General features: G+C 35.5%; 1 protein-coding gene across 1 annotated transcript in view; it reads right to left on the bottom strand.

Annotated features, from left to right (window-relative positions):
- SYNE2 (spectrin repeat containing nuclear envelope protein 2) overlaps nucleotides 1–20,726 on the bottom strand; it is a 318,208-nt gene that overhangs the window by 135,735 nt on the left and 161,747 nt on the right. Inside the window, exons 44-49 of the mRNA XM_061180891.1 lie at nucleotides 20,353–20,517; nucleotides 17,281–17,622; nucleotides 8,045–8,200; nucleotides 6,951–7,216; nucleotides 3,839–5,936; nucleotides 1,885–2,207 (exon numbers count right to left, since the gene is read on the bottom strand). Of these exons, the coding sequence (XP_061036874.1) occupies nucleotides 1,885–2,207; nucleotides 3,839–5,936; nucleotides 6,951–7,216; nucleotides 8,045–8,200; nucleotides 17,281–17,622; nucleotides 20,353–20,517 (3,350 nt within the window). The remainder of the gene's footprint in view (nucleotides 1–1,884; nucleotides 2,208–3,838; nucleotides 5,937–6,950; nucleotides 7,217–8,044; nucleotides 8,201–17,280; nucleotides 17,623–20,352; nucleotides 20,518–20,726) is intronic.

The following is a 20,726-nucleotide window of genomic DNA, read 5'->3' as shown; positions in this document are numbered from 1 at the left end:
ACAGTAAAATCTTTTTACTTATTAGACTGTTAATTAAAATGGCAAAAATCAGAACCCACGTTATGCTAACAAAAGATATGGTTAAGTAAATTACAACAATCCGTTCTATAAAATAGTATATAACAGTTACAATTGCTTTTATATGAAGTTTTGTTACAATAAGGAAAAGAGCTCATTTTATAAAGTAAAGCAAAAGCAGCCTATTTTTATATAGTACAATGTTGTGCTATATTAAAAAAAACACTATGAATAAAATTATGTATACAAAATAGATACAACCTAAATCCCCCACTGAAAACAATAAAAAATTCGGTATCAAAGATATATTTTAAAAAATTCTTAAAACACAATAATAGGGCTTCCCTGGTGGCGCAGTGGTTGAGAATCCGCCTGCCAATGCAGGGGACATGGGTTCGAGCCCTGGTCTGGGAAGATCCCACATGCCACGGAGCAACTGGACCCGTGAGCCACAACTACTGAGCCTGCGCGTCTGGAGCTGTGCTACGCAACGAGAGGCCGCGACAGTAAGAGGCCCACGCACCGCAATGAAGAGTGGCCCCCACTCGCCGCAACTAGAGAAAGCCCTCGCACAGAAACGAAGACCCAACACAGCCAAAAATAATAAATAAATAAATAAAATTAAAAAAAAAAAATTGTAAACACTAAAAAAAAAAAAAAAAAAAAAAACCACAATAATAAACTGGCAAAGAATTAAGGAATATTCAGAGGCCCCAAACTATGTAAAAGTGGAAATACAGAGGAATAAGCTAAGCTCCAAGGCCAGTTTTTCACTTTGAGGACATTTGTCGAGTTTCAGTTTTGTTGACCTTCACCTGGAATGCTGGGGACAGAGGATAAAGCCCGGAGCACACCCAGGATGGATGTTTATTAGGACATCCCCTCTGTAAAGATAATTTGTAACACATATAACACAAAGACCAGCCTCCAAAATGTAGAATAAATCCCTACAAATCAATTAGAAAAAGCTAGACAACCCAATAAAAATTGTCTTGAACAGGCATTTTTCAGAAGATGAAATATGAAAGATGAAGAAATATTCACAAAAGAGGCTCAAATTCATTAACAGTAATACAGATGAAAATTAAAACCACAATGAAGTATCACTTAACCATCAGACTGGCAAAAATTAAATCTCACAACATTAAGTGTTGGTGAGGATGTGGGACAATTGGAACATTAATATGTTGTTGGTTTGAGAGAAATGGGTAAAATCATTTGGAATTAAAAATTTAAGATGCGTATACCTTTTGACCCAGCAATCACAATCCTAGTTATACACCCAAAGGAAGCTCTTGCATTTGCAAATGTTCCTAGAAGCACTGTTTGTGAATGCAAAAACTAGAAACAACCCAAATGTTTACCAACAGCTGGGTGAGTGAATATTTTACTACAGACAAAAACATGAATAAACTTCAGGATCCTAATGGTAAGTTTGAAAAAATGAAGTCACAGAAGAATACATATACATGAAAACAGGAAACAAACACGTAGTAAAAATATTTTTAAAACCAAGGGCATGGTAAATAAAAAACAGGATAATGGTTACTTCTGAGAGGAGAAGGAAGGAGTACCCAAGAGAATTCAAAAATCATGATGTTTATCTTTGAACCTTTGGGTACAAAGGTGTTTGTTTTGTCATTATTCTTTATACCATACTCAGACTTCTATAAACATTCTGTTTTAAGTACTCAATATTAATTAAGAAAAAATGAAATAAATGCAGTAGAATATTTGCCATGGTTTTCCTTAGTGATTTTTTCTTACTTTTCCATATTTTCCAAATTATTTCTAATGTGTACATGTTAATTATAAACAAATCTATATTTTGTTCTTAAAGCATTACCTTTAGAAAGAAGTACCTACCTTTCTACTTCAGCTTCCTTTACTTTGGCTGCCTCCCTCATGGCTGAGTTCTTAGAAACTAATTCCTGTAAAGTACACTCAAGTTGTCGTTTAGCTTCTGGGCTGGATATAGTCCCCAAATTCTCGGTGAGGTCCTGGATGTCTGCTATTGTGGACTTCAGTTCCTCTTGTTTGCAGCGAGGCATCTCTATTGATTCTTCTGGATTATCAAGGTCTACTCTATGGGATGCAATGATGGCTTCAAGGGCAGTGATGATCCCCATGGCCCTGGAGACTGCTTCATTATAGCGTGCCATATTTTCATAAGCATCATTCAAGACATTCTGGTGAATGGAAGATTAAATGCTGTGATGAAAACTGTCAAACTTTTGTCATTCTTGAATTTTTGTGATACATTCATAATATGTCTCTGTGTCATAAAGAGTGAGCATCTCACACTTATAGTTTAATAATATTACACTAATAGTTAAAAATGAATAAGTTTTTCTTTGCATAAAGAAAATGGGTTTCCAGATTTGCTAAGAAATCTAATCTAAATTTTAAAATATCTCATGAATCATGTCTAATGATATATGTTCCTGCTCTAGAACTCTTGTATTAGACTATGAATTACATAAAACAATTGAATATATTTAATGTATATAACCTTAAGCAATATCTGTGGGAAAAAAACTGAAAAGACCCCCCCCCCAACCAAACCTCTTGTATTTTTAAATTAATGGCTCTGCCACTGACTTTAGTTTTGAGCACATCACTTAATGTCTCCAGACCTCAAGTCTTCTCATTGAAATAACAAATAGTTGAAATAAATAACTTTAGAGGTCCCTTCCAGTCCAGCTCTAAACATATCATTTTGGGGATTTATGTACATTGTTTCTGGAAACTGTATTAAAATCAAGCAGAGAATTTGTTAAGTACCAATTTAAAGAATGTATTAGGGTTCATATGACTTTATATTTCTATAGCATTTATACCTTAGCAAAATAGTTCAAATACATTATCTAACAACTCTTTGAATTAAAGAAGGGAGTTAACGTCCCCATTCTAGAAATTCAGTGTGACAATTCTGAAAACACAGTGAAGGGCATTATATTAAGAACAGTGTGTTTAAATGATGCCTAAGATATCTACCCTATTATTGCAGGAAAGGAGGGAGTTTGTTGTAGTCGCTCTGCAACAGAGATCAGCAAACTTTTCCTGTAACGGGTCAGACCGAATATTTTAGGTTTTGCAGGCCATACGGACTGTCACAACTACTCAGCCCTGCTGTTGTAGCAGGAAAGCAGCCATACACAAGCCAGTAAGGAATGGGCATAGCTGTGCTCCAATATAACTTTATTTACAAAATCAGGTGCCGTGGGCAAATTCGGCCCATGGGCCTTAATTTGATGACCCCTGCTCTAAAATGACACAGATCTCAACATGAATCCTGGTTCTGTTACTATTTCAAGACCTTGAGAAAACTGTTGATGTTTCTGAACTTCAATTTCCTTATTTTAAAACGGGGCTAATAATAGCACCCATCTCACAGAGTTGCTATGAGAATTAAAGATAAAAGTGTTCAGCACACTTCCTAGACACTGTAAGTTCTAAATAAATGTGGAGTTATTATCTTGGGTTCTTTATACCATATTTCTTCCACTACACTCTATTATTTCTGAAAAGCAAACAAAAATCACAAACTTTTTGGTTTTGAGCTCAACAGAAGCTACGAGGGATATAGAAATAAAGGTGTCAAACTCATCTTTTTCCAAACTGTAAGGAACTGTATTTAGATATAGAATGAGTTGGGATTATAAACTGGACCTTTGAAGTTCTTTAAAATGGCTATTCTCCTGTGCAGAATATTCCTATAGAACGTGTAACTTCTTGAGAAATGCGGATATTAACTAGAGTAAAACATAAAATCATGAAATTAAAACAAATACATTAACCACCTAATTAAAATACTTACTGTGCGCAAATCAATGCTTGCATTAAGCTGCATGTGAAGATCTTCAATGTCATGTAATTTTGTCTCCACATCACTAGCTTCAGAAGAGTTTTCTTCTCTTTGCTTCTCAAGAACAGTCACAGCTTTAATGTTATCCATTTCTGCCTGAACTCGTTCTTGAAACATTTCACAATTAACTTTATCATTTTGAATATGTTCAATTTGCAAATTTATAAGTAAAGGCCGTTGTAACTGAGATTTTATCTGATTTAAAACATGTAAGGAATTTTCTAGTTTGTCCTGAAAATTCTTTTCATCCATTTCTTTCGGTTGGGATTCCAGGACTATATTTTGGAGAACCTTGTGTAACTTATCATTTTCTTCTGTATACAGCTTTATTTGTAGCATTTCTTTCTCTTTGAATGAGTCATCAAAGTCCTTATTTTCACTTAATTTCTTGATTATTTCATGATACAAGCACATGACTTTCCTGATTCTCTGATTCAAAATTTGAGCATTGAGCAGACTGCTTTCTGGTGGGGTGTTAGGCGTTGTTAGCAGTGCTTCAGCCCTTTTCTTAACTTGCAGATCCATAGCCCTCAATTTACCTAGTGATGACTGATATTTGCCATATTCTGCCACAAATGTATCTAACTGCTTAATTTTTTCTTCAAGTTCCTTTTCTTTTTCAAGTATTTGGGTTTGTAATTGGTCAAGTTGGGACCAATCCCAATTTAGTCCTATACAGTCAAACACTTCTTTGAGTTTCAATACTTGTAGGATACTAGATCGAATACCAGTGATTTGGTCTTTAAGACGATATAACTCCTCTTTAACATCTGGATTTATTTCTGGATTTAGTAGCAGTTCATTGTGCTGTATATGGTCAACCTCCTTCTGAAGCACAGATGTTTTTTCATGAAATTCTCTATAAAAATTTATCTTGTGTTCTACTTCATTACATTTATTTTGAATGAATCTTTGTGTTCTGTTGGCTCTAGTCTTAAGATTTTTCAGTTGATCATCTAGAAATAATCTTTCAAATACACTTAGATCTTTACAGATGTTTGTTTGTTCCTGAAGATGTGTTGCGATTACACTCTGAATTTCCTGCAATTCCTTCTGAGAAATGGTCAAAGTGACATACTGATGTTCTAGCTCAGCTTCTGTGGAGGTTGTTTCCATCTTGGGGATCATCAGCGTTTCATTTCCTTGAAGTGAAAGTTGAACCTTCCCTATTACCCAAACAAATTTGCTTCTGTCTTCCAATTTAAATTCTAATTGCTGTGATCTTTGAGTTGATTTTAAAACTAGCATTTGGTATTGATTCTGTAAGTCCTGTAGGAGGTTATTTAAATCACTGCTCTCATATGCTGTAAGGTTAGGAATATTATCTTTGACCTCTTCAACCAATGACTCCACAACCTGCTGCTTATCTAGAATGCCATCGTGCACCACCTTGCATTTTCTGATCTGTGAAAGAATATTGTCTGGGAGAAGGGAAACGGTAGGGACGAGTTCACCTAACAGATTTTTGACCCATAAGATAGCCTCTTTCATCTTGTACCTGGTTTCACACTTCTTGATCTGATTTTCCACCTCTATGTTTAATGGTTCCAATGCTTCCAATTGCTTCTGCAAATTATTTATTGCATCTTCTAAAATCTTCTTTTCTTTTTCTCCCCAAATCCTCTTCATCTGAAGTTCAGCTCGCCCCCTGAACACAGAAAATCTATGCTTGATAGTCTGGAGTTCAGTGGCCAAGGCAACCATGCTTTGATTCCCTTCCTCTTCTGGAGAGTCCAGCCTTAACTGCAGACACTGCTCCTGCTGCTGCAGAGAAAACTCAAGGTCTTGGATCTTACTCATGAGAAACGTAAACTCATCATGTCCTACCACTTGCTGAGAATACTTCTTCTGGACCAGTTGTTCCATTTGCTCCCAACCATGTTCAAGTTGCTTCATCTGGCTTTCCAACAGCTTCTTATCCATGTCAGTCAGACAGTTTGATAAATTTTCCCATTCGATTTTCATCTTGCTTAAAGAATCTTTCTCTTTTTCTATTGATGCCAGTAATTTTTTAATTTTGTCCATATAGGTTGCACTGTCCAGTGGTCCCCTAGCAAAAGAAGAAAAATGGAGCTGATTAATATTTACTATACATCAGCATGAGGTTAGCTGTCATTAAAAGAAATTAATTCTGCTTTGAATTCACAGAAGAGAAGATGAGGTTGTCTGTAAGAACACTCTGTCCTTAAAATAAAAATCAGAATCTTGTTAACTGTAGCTCTCAATTAATGTGTGACAATGTAGAAAACTTGTCTATAAAATGAGTATCATAAAAATGCAGAAGCACAGGAAGGGAGTGAAAAGTAAAGGGAAGAATGTATGTAAAAGTACTCTGTCACCTGTAAAGTACTTGTACAAAGTTAGGCTAGGACAAAGCGAAATTACAACATCCAACCCCTTTGTTATCATCTTACCAACAATAATGATAAAGATATTGACTAAGAAGGTACAATCATCAGGCTAATCTTTTAAATATAAAATTGTTTCCTCAAAGGATGTCACTGAAAGTGAACCCCATTTAGGCAAAAGTATAAAATAAAACTTTTTAATAATGAGAAAATGTTTACAAGTTATGACTATATCTACAATCTTCAGCCATCATTTTCATAGCCAGAAGGAGTACATACATGTAAAAAGAAACCATTACAATACATATATATTCCTTATGTTCCAAACTATTTAAACCAAGTATGTTAATATTAAACAATTGTATTGATAATGTTTCTGCCCCCCTCCCATAGTTTAGAATAATCTCTTGGCAAAAAAATGCTAAATTCCATAGAACTTAAACTTATTTTGCAGATATTTATAGTGTGAGTTAATAGTTTAATAAATTAATTTGTAAAATTAATATAATTTAATTGTAAAATTAATATGAATTTTTTTTTGCATGAAACCAACAGAATTTTCTTCAATGGTTTCCATATGAAATTAATTTCCACACTGTAGTATTAAAATCATAATATTCTTTAATAGTATAAACTCTTAACACCCTGGGCCTGTCCAAGGCAGTGGAGCCTATGGTCGAATACAAAGAATGCACATCCTAAATTCTTATACTTACACTTTTAGACTTTCCTTTTCTGTCAACAAGGCTTTCATCGAGGATTCAACTGCTGCGAGGTGTTCCTGAAAATCTTTAAGGAGACAGTATTGGCTTTCTTTCTTTTTCTTCAAAGTAATAAGCGCCTGAAGCAGGTTGTCCAAGTGCTGCACTGAATACCTTTCACTGTGGGGAAACAAGGCACTTGTTTCTGCTTTCTTAAGATATTCAATTTGTTCTAGTGGTTCAATGGCTGCTTTCTTTGCTTCCAACTGGGTACATAATTCCTAAAAACAAGTCAAGGAAATCAATAAATATACACTCACTCATTCACTCATTAATTAACTCATTTATTTTTTTCCCTTTGCTCTTTCCTTTCAGTAACACAGTCTATCCCAAGAAGATGTTTTAAATATTTCATTCGCACACAGAGAAACTAAGGTCCTGACATTTAAAAGATTTTTTTTTACTAGAGTCATGTTAAAATGTAGACTAACACTCACCATTGGTCTAATGTTTAATAGCAAATTGGTCACCCTATTGTGTTAAAAGATTCTACAATGTCTAAAGAAGATTTATCTTCTTTTATTATTTACATGCATCCCCTCTCTTTCCTGTTTTAGATACATGTTTACTGTTACGTAAACTTAGCTAAAATTGTAAGGGTCATTTTAAAAAACATGGTCATGTATTGGACTTTTAGATACCTTTCCATAGCTATGTAAACACAGCTGTAAAAACAAAGAAGGAGTATCCCATAATGCTGATAATCAGGAAAAATAAAAGGAATTTGTCAGAATCAGAAAAATACATAGGACTAAGAAAAGGAATGATGACAAGTCAGAATCTCCAAATTTTCTTACTGAATAAGTAAGCTTTTAGGAACTTTGTGAAAGAGAAGACTAATGTTCATTAAACTCTTACACTTCTTAAATGGAAAGATTTATACAACTTACTGATTAGTACATAATTATATAGTTACCAAACTGATCATCAGGCAAAGGTTAAATAAGACTTTTCATTCTGTGAAAGCAATTTTTTGGTAATTAAAATATATTGTATTGTACTGGATAAATGATGCAATCATGTTGTCAGTATTTTTCTTGTTTCCATACCTCTATCTCTTTTAATTGTTCATTTCTTAACATAACATCTAATTCTAAAGGTTGATTTTGCAGCTCATTGACTTTCTGCTCATCTTCAGTGGTTTTCATGCTTTCTTGAACATCAAGAGAAAGTTGTTTTGACAAAACCATTTCCACAGCTGAATTCTGAAAACATAAAAAGATTAATTGCTGAATAGTCTACCTTCCAAATAAATAATTTTTATTTTTCTTGATGAAATAATTCCAGTTTCTTCTATTTACTCAGATTCAAGACTTTTCACAAGTATATCTGGCCACTACCAAAGAGGATTTTTCCATGCAATATTTAATGCTAATATTGGTATCCCAAGAAAAATGAAACTTTTTTGACAAGACAGTATAGGATCTGGCATTGCTCAGTTATATACTGAGGAATATCTACAGTCTTAAAGAAAGAAAACGGATATGGAAAAAGCAAAAGTTCCAAAGTTTATACTTAGTATTCACCATAATGCAGAGGGCTGGGCAAATAAATAGGCATTCAATGGTACCCACTGGTAGTTTAAAATAGTAAGTGGATAGATGAAGGAAACACCAAAATACCAAAATTTCATGATATTAAAAATGTTATGCCTAGGGACTTCCTGGCAGTGGTTAAGATTTTGCCTTCCAATGCAGGAGGTACGGGTTCAATCCCTGGTCGGGGAACTAAGATCCCACATGCCTCGCCAAAAAAACCAAAACATAAAAAAAAAAAAAAAACCAGAAGCAATATTGTAACAAATTCAATAAAGACTTAAAAAAAAAAAATGGTCCACATCAAAAAAATCTTTACAAAAAAAAAAAGGAATTTCCTTCTTAAAAAAAAAATGTTATGCCTTAAATTACATAAAAGCAAGAATTCCAATTCTGGGTATGGCAGAACAGGTTATATATGGGGTAATCTGATCTTTTCTGAAAGCTCTAAGAAATTGAGGTTCTCAGTAGGATATATAGAGACGCCATTTCAACTCATTTATTCATTCTTTCAGCAAATATTTGTTGAGCACTTACATACAACAGGCACTTTATCAGTAGTTTTAAAAGATTTCCCATTATTTTACTAAGGTATTAGTTTTTATTTTCAGGTTACTTTATAAGTGAAATACCATTTAATTTTGCCATATACTTTCATGTCAGTAAAAATCTTTGCGGTATCAAGTCTGTGAATAAAATGTGTCCACATCTCCAAACAAGGTAGAAATTGCTGTTTTAGTAGTAGATAGTAGATACATTACTAGATAGTAATGTAAGATGTTAACAATAGAGGAAACTGGGTAAGGGATATATGAGAACTATCTGTACTATCTTTGCAAGTTTTCTGTCAATGTGAAACTATTCTAAAATTAGAGTTTATTTAAATAAAACAGATACTGTCTGGAGCTTCACCAATACTAACTGGTAAGAAAATTCAGCTGACCAGTGTTACTGGTTTTGAAGTATTTACTTGGCACTTAGCACAAGTCACTTCTTCTACAAGGCTGCAAATAATGGAAATGATTTTGCAAATTTCCTCCATTTCCAATTTATTCGTGCAAACTATGGTTAAAATCTCCATGGAAGGCAGCATCTCCGGTTGGGGGGAGGGGGAAGATCCAGGAAGGCTGTGAGAGGAAAGGACAGAGGTGCTACAGCACAGATTTCATTGGCTCATGGGTGCTCTATGCCATGAACTGCAATTCTATGAGGTGGACGCCTGCCTCCTTTTCATCTGATGGCTACTGTTGCTTACAGCACCCAACAAATCCACCTGTAGGGCAAGAGCTCCTGAGCTAAAGGCATAGATACTAAACCCAGGAAAACTTTACTTCTTATCAATAATTTATTAGGAATTCAGAGCCCTGGTCTCTCTTAACTGATGGACTGGTCACTTACGGACTAGCCACGTTTATAACCTGCCATTTGTAACCTGCCTTCCGTGGTCGGGGAGAGCATCCTAAAAAACCTGAAATCACCCCATAACACCATTTGTTTACCAAATCCAAAAGCCATGTTTCCACTCTGGCAGAAAATCCAACAGAATCCCTCAAACGACCATTTTAAATTTAAAAGGTAACATTCCTTTGCTCATGCCCGAGAAGTTAGAACACAGGCTCGTGCCCTGATTGGCTCCTGGAAAGATTCTTTCATATTTCATAACCAGTGATCATTTGCTCACCACCCTTAGCTATATGTTATTTTTATTTTGCAGGCTCATTTGAAACATCTTATTTTAAATTATAAGAGAATTCAAATATATTTAAAACAACAGAATATAACAGATAATTATTACCCATGACACAGATAAAGCTGATATAATTTTCTATATTAAAAATATAATTTAAAGCCCAGCCCTCAACCCTTTCTCTTCTCTTCCTCCCTAGAACTAACCACTATTCTAAAATCCACACATACTTGTCTTTATACTTTGACTACATGTGTTAATATACATACAGTATTGTTTTATATATTTTTAATTCTTATAAAATTGGAATCATACATGTATCATTTTACAACTTACTTTCTTCACTCAGCGGAATGTTTTGAGGTTTATCATGGTGTCAGATATAAATCCCATTCAGTCATTTTACGTTTGTATACTGTTCTGCTATCTGAATGAACACGACTTATTTGTCTGTCAGGCTACTATGGACATTATCATTGCTTCCAACTTTTCCTATTATAGATATTACTGTGATAAACACCCTTGTTTTAGGTCTTCTTGCACATATGTGCGAGTTTCTTTGGGACGTTTTCCTAGAACTGAAATTACTCCTTTTGATTCTCGATAGACAGTTATTGATTTGTTCCTACCAGCATGGTAAAAGAATTTGTATTTTCCCTAATCCTCTCTGGTATTTGGTACTAACAGACAATAATTTCTGCCAATACATTGGGTGTGAAGTTGACATCATTATTGTTTTATGCTCCCTGGTCATATGAGTCTTACCTCCTGTGGATTACTTTTGCATAATCATTGTCTATTTTTTATTGGGTTGTTTATAATTTCTGGTGTTCTTTTATATACTGGATACTAGTCTTCTAACCATTTTATGCACTGCAATTATTATCTCTCAGTAGATTGTCTTTAAACTTTATATATGGTATCTTTTGTTGAATATGACTTTAATGTTTTAATGCAGTCAAATTTATCAATCTTTTCCTGCTTGGGCTTCTGCTTTTAGGGCCTTTTTAAGAAAAAAATCTTCTATACCCTGAGATCTCAAAAATATAATGTATTTCCGTAATAATTTACATAATAATTTATTTTTATTTAGCCTGTTCAAGGTTTTCTGTACTTCTTGAAATTGAGAATTCATATTATTCTTCAATTCTGGAAAATTCCCAGCCTTTCTTTTCCTCCATTCTCTCTATTCTCTCCTTCTAGAACTCCTACCAGAATTGTGTTTGACCATCTCATTATAGCCACTGGGTCCTTAAAATCTCTTTCCTCTTTTCCATCTCTTTATAGCTCTATGTTGGATTGTGGGTAATTTTCTAACATATTTTAGCGAACTAATTCTCTCTTCAAGCTGTATCAAGTGTGCTACTTGGCCAGAGCAATCTTAATCTCAATGACTTAAACAACTTTATTGAAGTTCCATATGGTTCTTTTTCAAATCTAACCTTTTTTTCTCAAAGTATTTTATTCTCTCATTATGATTTCAAATCCATCTATCACTAACCATTTAAAACGTATTATTGTATAATATCTTTCAAACTGCTGCACTCTCTCACTATCCTAGTGTATTAATTCCTCTCAATTTTAGTGATGAGGACTCTTCTGGTGGAATGTTCCTTTGTGTTATTGATTGATTGACTGATTCATACTAACTCAGGGTTATCAGACTTTTTTTTTTAAACTACATTGTGGGAATCCCTATGGCCTGATTGGTAGAACTGACTGCCCCCTCTTACGCAGATTTGTGCTTACTTCTTCCAGGTACCACAAGGAGATAAATAGACAGAGGCTGATTTACATGTTAATTTCTTAACTTGAATTGCTCCACAATGCAAGTAGTATAGATTTGGACTCTAAACCTGTTTGAGATATAGGGTGGTTCTGATTTCTCATGGGAGACCTTCTTTTCCCACCCGCAGTCAGAATAAGTAGGTCCTAGTCCTTTCTCTGGGTTAGAGATTTTCTTGTTGGCCTTTCTCCCTTTCTCTTCAAGGGTCCTGTCAATTCTGGAGTATCCACTCCAATGCATGGACTCTCATGAGCCCTTATGAACTCTAAGCCCCGGGACATCTGATTCTTTCCCGTCTCCACTTCTCCTGGAATTTCTCTTTAAAAAAAAAAAAAATCTACGATCAGTATAAACTTAAGACAAAATATAACTTAATAAGCATACGTACTGAACCTCTGCGCATAAATGGAATTTTCAAAGTTAATAATAAATTTAAAGTAGAAAATGACCATTCTATCAAAAGCCTGGTTCTGTTATATTGCTAACTACATTTACTTTTTTAAAAACTGTTGCTTTTTTTCAACCATGTATCTTTTCTTTGAGTTTGGCCTGTTTGGAAAAGAACAGGAGGTGAGAAAGAATATCATCAATTCTCCTAAAGGGTAGGACTGTGATACTGTCATTTTTATGTCCCTTAATTCACAAAGTAAACATTTTACTTTAACATTTAAAACACAGCTTAAAGTAACTGAGCATTGTCTCTGGCTTGCGCAAACCTAGCAGCACAGTCAAGAGGTAAAGACCATGACAGCTTCACTATCCTTTTTCACATTCAGGGGCAATGGCCCCGTGGCTATAATAATTCTGTGACAGTGAGAAGCTACATCTATCACTTATAACCTGCCAACATTGGGACAGTGTCATACATACTCTAGAGGATATATTTCTTTCTTCTCTAAAGCATTCCAACATGAAGTAGTAAAAAACAATTCTAAGCATAAGCAAACATCCATCACTTTTAGAGACAAAACCGAATGGCAGATCAGGTTAATCTCAGAGGCTGCCTCTTTCTCTTAGCATATTGTCTAAAATGTTAACGTGACCCGTAACACACTTGAGACTCAGCCAGCCCTGCCTGCCTCCCAGGTCTCACCTCTGTCCTTCTCGCCTCCTCCTCCCCCTATGCAGTGGCCTTATTCCAGTTTCTGACTCCTCATGCTCTCTCCCCCAACAAGAGGAAATTCTACTTTCTCTGCCAAGAGTGCTCCTGACACCCAGCTCTGAGCTCTGTTATCTCCAATCCACCCTGCTGGTCTCAGGTCAAGTGTTGTTTCTTTAGAGAAGCTCTCTGAACTTCAGAGAACTACAGTTCAAGCCAGCCTCCTTTATTATAGATTATCATGGAAACATGTTCCTTCCTTTAGTTGCTGTAATTAGCCTCTCATCAGTTAATTAGTTGATTAATGTATGTCTCCTCCTCTAGACCAGAAGCTCTATGAGAATAGAGACCACGTCTATTTTCACTCACCAATGAACCCTAACTGCCCGTTCAAGAAATTTTTACTGAATGGATGTAGAGATGAATTCACATTAGAAAAAAAAAATAAGAGAATTTCAGTTAGTCTTCGATTGCCAAGATTAACAATTTGTGGCTTATAAAGTAGAGTTGGAAAGAAATTGAGGACCCATCAATCTAGCAGCTGTGGACCAGAGATCTGTTAGGAATTACAGGAACAGGGCTTGGTTGGGCTTAACGAGAGTAGAGAAGGTTTGAAACACGCACGAGAACTGGAGTCAAATAGCATACTGGCATATTAAACCTCAATGAACAACGCACGTAACACATTCAGTAAAACTGTGAGGTAGACCACCAAGCATCAGGCTGCGTAGAGGCGCCTGGCTCTAGTCCCAGCTCTGCTAGAATGAGAACTTGGCTGATTAACATCTTCTGACATTAATTCCCTAACCTGAAACACAGGGTTAGGATAGAAATTTTCTAAGGTTTCTCAGCCTAAGATTTCAGGACTTTGGAGCGCGTTCTCAAATGCATGCTGCTTGTAGATGTTAATACCATGTATACCATGTAAGTCACTTGTCCTGTAAAGAAATAAATCTTGGATTGAGAAAAATACCTCTAGAGTAAGAAACAAGATTTGCATCCTGGCCAGAAGAGCAAAGTAATACACTTGGAAGACAGAGTTGACACATGGCCCAACTACATGTTCCATTACAAAATTTTTTTTACTGACTTAGTAGGATAACCAACACCAGAAATAAACATCATTTACTCCAGGCCTGAAAACTCTTTCCTCCTTTTCATTCTAGTACTGACTCCCCTGAGTTTCTGGTCGCTCACCCACAGCTGGACACCTTGCATGTTTTGTATCTGTGATCATCCACTTTCCAGGATTTCTCTATGGGTGCCTTCTTAAATATTGAAATTATAAATGCTCAGAAAATGTTGAAAAGAATAAAAAATGATTCAGACATACTAAATTATACCTAATGACAGGGAAATTAAAGAGGTAATTATAGACAAACTTTTTTTTTTTTAAGAGCAATTATGTCACGTAGGTTGACATTTGGGAAGGAGTGGGCAAAAAAGATCATTCAATACAGGTTAAGCCGTAATGTTGCTTTATGAATTTTTAGAAAAATAATAAATGAAGAATGTATCAGTTTCCCTGTGTTTCCTTTTTATCATTTCCTTTTATGGACACCTGGAATCTTACGAGATTAGTCAGTCCTCATTTTTTATCATATCCTAATTTGTTACTTCACTTAACCTATATAGAAAGGGGGAAATGGAAGGCAGTTTTGCCTTTTCATATTTAAAAAATTTTAGAAATTCACCTCTGTAAAATTATCAGTATGATCTTGAATCATAAGCACCCACACCCTTCAGACTGCATTTTGTAATTTCTTTTGTCTCTAAGTCTGCGTTAATATTTTTGATATTAAAGAAAAATTCAGCCAAAGGTCCGGATCTAAAATAGCTCCTAAATTTCAACTAAAATGGAATTCTTGGCAATGGATTCAAACATATACATGCTAAAATGGCAATTTCTGAAAATCAGCAACTCTAACACCAAATGCAATTTATTAAAGAAATAATAAAATTAAATAAAACTTCCTAAAATTTTTTCTGGAGATGATTTTACATAATCTGATAAAAGCCCTTCTAGGCTCCAAAAAGGCACATGAAATGAGCATTAATTAGATATTTAATTAGTATTAGATTTTAAACTGTGACAATTGTATTCTCACTTCTAGCTGAATGACTAGCACAAAAGAGGTCTCAATAACTGTTTTTAATGAATTAAATGGTTATTTTCACTGTCACAATAGTTTTTGATTAATCAGATTTATAATTCTGTAAACTGTGCTTTTACGTGCTCTATGTATTCATTATATAGAGACTCTTGCTTAAGTAATTTACACCTGCGTCTTATATTTGTCACTTTGTATTATATTTGTCTATGCTTATTTTGATCTCTTATACTAGTTGTAGTTCAACTTTCAAACTGCTCTTGTATAGAGAACAAATTTGTAGTTACCAGTGGGGAGAAGTTAGGGGGAAGGAATAGGGGATTAACAAACTATTAGGTATAAAATAAGCTACAAGGATATATTGTACAACATGGGGAATATAGCCAATATTTTATAATATCTATAAATGGAGTATAACCTTTAAAAATTGTGAATCGCTATATTGTACATCTGCAATTTATATAATATGGTACAGCAACTATACTTCAATTTAAAAAAACTTAAAAAATAAAAAAATTTTTAATAAAATGAAAATTAAAAAAAATTTTTTAAACTGCTCTTGATCTTGGTCTAATGTTACATAGAATAAAGTAAATACAGTCAGTACTTAGCGTAGAGAAAATAAGAAGCACAGATTCAAGAAAAAAGATTCATGTTACAAAAGAGGGAAAAAAACGGTAAAATGTTGCTAGAAATTAAAACTAGATTCCTCTAGGCCAGACCTGCAAAAATTATTTGAAGACTTAAGTCCCTCCACCTGCTCTAAAAAAAATCATTCTAATGGAGTATCATAAATTATCAATAACTCATCATTCAACATTAAGTGAAATCTTAATAAATAAAAAAATCTTATTGGGTTATGATCTTTATATAGTTTTCAATATACTCTATTGAATTTGGAGGGTTCACAGCCAAAATGGGTCTGAGAAGCTAATCTTAAAGTTATTAAGCAAATCCCTTTAGCAATGTCATGAATTAGGATAGAAAGCACTCAGGTATTTTTCCTTTTTTACTTATTTACTGCTCTTTAAATACTGTTAAGAAAGTTTCTTTCACATGTACAGCTTCAAGAGTTTCACCACAGGGCCCTAATCCTTTAAGACATATTTCCCTAGCTCTATCTAACACTGTTTTTGGGATTTAGAAGTCTTTTCCTATGGCCAGAGAGATGCTCCGTTGGCATTTAACCTTGTTTTACACATTTCTAGAAAACCCTATCTGGTTCCTCTAATCCTCCATGATTTCTGCTCTAGGAAGACAACAGAAGTGCAGGCTCTCTTCATTCCTGTGTATCATGTATTCCATAAAAAGCCGATGAGGACCCACACCTGAATGGTCTAACCTTTGCTGCTGTCCCACTGGACCCTGGATTGTGAGAGGCTGACTAACAGGTAGGCTCTTTCAAATGTAGCTTACTGGATGGCTCTTTGTGCCTTTTCCATTTCTATCTCTAACCTATGAGAAAGCACTTTAAGAGCTACAGGAAAATGTACCCATTTGGATGTTTAGAGTGAAAACAAAACAACATTCTTCTTTCTTCTCCACAGGGACAATCAGGAGCCTGAATGTCGATATTCTCACACCAAATGATCTGACAACATTTAAAAATACATTTGCAGTACAGGGTTAACATAAGAAGAAAGGCCCCTATCCTTTCAAACAGTCTCTGATTTCATTATGAAATCAACCGAAAAAAAAAAAGACCCTAAAAAATAGGGCTGTTGGATTTTTTTCTAAGAAATGTGGGTAGAGCACATTTTCTTTTGCCTTTTCCAATTTGCCTTTGAGCTCCTGATCCAGGAAACTGTATCTGATTACATATCAGAGAGAATAATAAACCTAAATTGATGACTGACATTTCTAACAGATGAACAGTAATATTTCACTGCTGAAATCCTGGACAGTTTTCTAAGGGCTCTTTTGACAAGTGGGCATCATAAATAGCCAGCAGATTGAGGGTTTAATTATGAAATCAGAAGGCTTGATTCACGACCCTCTTTTCAGAGTCCAACAACACCTCTTCATTCGCAGACACGACGTCTTAGAGATGCAATCACAAGCACTTACCTTATTTATTTCCCAGTCTTCCTCCAACTTTTCCACTGCAGCTGAGTCCTGAGTGGACTCCTGTACATCAGAAGTGACCTGCTCCTCTCTGCCTGGCAGAGGAAACTTTTCTTTCTTTTCTGTTGAGCATTTTGATTTGAGAATGCTGTTGAGACAATTTTCCATCTCCTGCTTAGCAGATTCAAGTCTGTTTTCCAAATCTTTCTGTTTACACTTAAGTGATTTTATATCATCTTTAATAATCTTCTGTCCCACTGAAGATGTATTTTGCTTGATGGATTTTTCTAAAGCTAAAATCTTCTCTAATGTGCCATCTTGTAAACGGAGACTATTCTCTAGTTCCTGTGAGTGGAGAAAAGATTGTCACAAAAGTATCACTGTTCAATTGTCACAAGAGTTAATTGACTTTTGTAAATCATAGCGTGTTCTGCTTCACTAGTGGAAAGTATAAAAAACTTATCAACCCATATCACAAAGAAGGAACTTTGGACAAAATTTAAACCAATGTAGCAGTCCAGATCAAATTCTCTAACAGATTTTATAAGATGCTAGAAATGTATAAGAAGTAACAGAGAAAATGATCACAACCCAGTTCCTGGAACATAGGAAATGGTCAACACATATTTGTTGAGTATATATTTTGTTCAAGATACTACATAATATACAAGTAATACTAAAATCAAACACAATCAAAACACTAAATAATAAGTGCCTACTTTGTGCAAGGCCCTAAAAAGAATAAACGAATCATTTAGAGTGTGCCTGCATGAATCTAGTGCTAATATTTAAAATTCAGAGCAAAGTTTAAATCAATCTATCGAATGCAATATCTTAAATATATTAGAAACTCAATCAATATTTACTAAATGCATGAATGGATGAGGCTAATTTGAGACCTCTACACGCAAAAGGAATTTGATAAACTATAGCAGCTACTGATGTTACTACTGAAATAGAATAAGCCTTAAAGTTACTAGGTGAACTATATAGTACTTATTAGTCACTGTTCTAATGGAATATACAATAAATATTCATTCATTCATCTAACAAACAGCAAGTATTATGATAGGTTTTGAAATTACATAGATGAGTAAAACACAGTCCCTTCACAATCCTATAGTCTAGTGAGAAAGACAAAGAAATAAACAGATAATTGTAACAGAATATGGAGAGATGTATGCTAACAAATACGTACAGGTCATCGAAACATTTTAGCTGGAAGAAGGGAGTTCCAGATTGCATTTTGGATAGACCCAAGGTGGCCATGGGATAGCTGCACCAGAGAGGGTGATACTGCAGGCAGGGAGACCATTCAGACGTCTAATGCAGGGATCTGTGAGATGAGGGGCTGCTCTAATGCAGCAGTAATGGGGGTAACGGTGGAGGGACAAATTGTTGAGATAATCCAGAGATGAAAGAGACAGCACTTGATGTCTGTCTAGACTGGGGAGTCTGGGAAAGGATATCCAGGTTTCTGACCCAGCAGCCTAGAGAGATGGTGTAGATACCCACAGAGTCAGAGAAGAAGAAGCAGGCTCATTGGTAGGGAGCTGGGGTATGGAGAAAGGGAAGGAGATGATGAGTTATTTTCTGGACATGCTGAACCACAAATAACTATGAGACATCCGAGGAGAGATGTCTAGTGGGGTCAGAAGACCCAAGTTGTAGCCCCACTCTGTCATTTAACCTGGGTGACCTTGTAAGTTCCTCGCCTCTCTGGAACTCAGCTCATCATGTATAAAATGAGGAGTCTTGGGACTTCCCTGGTGGTGCAGTGGTTAAGATTTCACACTCCCAATGCAGGGGGCTGGAGTTCGATCCCTGGTCAGGGAACTAGATCCCACGTCAGGGAACTAGATCCCACATGCATGCCACAACTAAGAGACTGCATGCCACAACTAAGGAGCTGGTGAGCCGCAACTAAGGAGCCCTCGAGCTGCAACTAAGGAGCCCGCGAGCCACAACTAAGGAGCCCACCTGACGCAACTAAGACCCAGTGCAACCAAATAAATAAATAAATATTTTTAAAAAGATGTGTTTTAAAAAAAAATGAGGAGTCTGAACTTGACGGCTTCTGAGATTCCTTCTAGGTATAGCAGAAGGCTATATTTTAATTTTTCAACAGCAGCCTGAGCTCCTCAGAGTGAGGCTCGTGTCTTGCACTTTTCTCAGTATCCAAGGCACCCAAACAGTGCCTTGGACGTGATGAGCCCTCAACATTTGTCAAATTATCACTGTTAAAAGGGAGGTAGCCTTGTCACAATGTCAAGCTGTTCTGGAGGGGAAATCTTGCTTGATTCCCAGGTTCCTAAAAAGAAGAGATAAGAAATTCCCAAGCTCATGCCAGCAGTGCTGCTCTGAGACTCACCTCATGCAATCTCCAGGCAAATAACTGTGAAAGAAGCAGCTAAGAAAATGCTTTACTCTGTTTTCTTCTAGAGGACACCAATTGGGCCTGTTTATGTTGGCCTTGCAAACAGTGAGCATCCAAGGAATGTGTTTTGAGAATGTGGGTAAAGAGCTGCAATCCTTACTGTATAAGGAGAGGGGTTGTTGAAGTGAGGCTGAGAATTTTAAAAGCCCTACATCTGCAGAGACCTCTAAGGTAGTCCGTGAGTATGAAAATTAATAAGGTGAAAATTATACAACTCCCATCCACCCATGATGAAGAATGCAAAATTGAATCATTTCCCCCTAGGTCTTATTGCATTAGTTGTATCCTTTGAATACCCAGTATCTCCTGTAATCACTGTGCTGTCTCTAAAACAAAGATCTCCAGGAGCTATAGACTGCTCATGGGTGGAATTGTCTCTGAGGGTCCAGAGCACACAGTACTGTTCAACTCGAATTATAAATGGATTTGCTCACTAAAGAAGAACATTTCCACTTTTTATGACTGGTCAGGACTTTATCCAATAGTCATCTGAATAGCATTTTCAGCATTTGAATTTTTTCTTTTTTTATTTCTTTTCTTTCACCATTTGAATTTTTGATCAAAGACACTGATTTGTCAAGTTGTAATTAATATTGATTTTTAAAAAATGTCTATCATGTCTGGACATTGTTTAATACCTGCAGTTTCTGCATTTTTTCCTCAACTGCTATTTGATCCACAGGCTTATCAGAAAAACCGACAAATTCCTTGGAGATATAGTCCAATGCAGTATTTAGGTCTGTGATGCAAACCTGGTATGAGTCATGTTCTTGAACATGACCTTCCAATTTTTGCACAGACTCCTAAAAATAAAACATTGACAATGCATGCATTAGGTCCCTGAATTATCCCACTCAGAAAATAATTAAATGGTTCATAAACATTTGTTTTATGAGGTTTCATCTTGAAAAAGGAATATGGCCATAAATCATCCAGAGTTCTCAAGTAAAGTTTTTAGCGTTGAGATATTTGTTTCCCCCATGTTTCTTTGCCTTCATTTCACTCCCGAAAA

Source organism: Eubalaena glacialis, chromosome 2, assembly GCF_028564815.1.
Source record: "Eubalaena glacialis isolate mEubGla1 chromosome 2, mEubGla1.1.hap2.+ XY, whole genome shotgun sequence".
In the NCBI taxonomy this organism is placed as follows: Eukaryota; Metazoa; Chordata; class Mammalia; order Artiodactyla; family Balaenidae; genus Eubalaena; species Eubalaena glacialis.
This window is presented reverse-complemented; position numbering and strand designations above follow the sequence as displayed.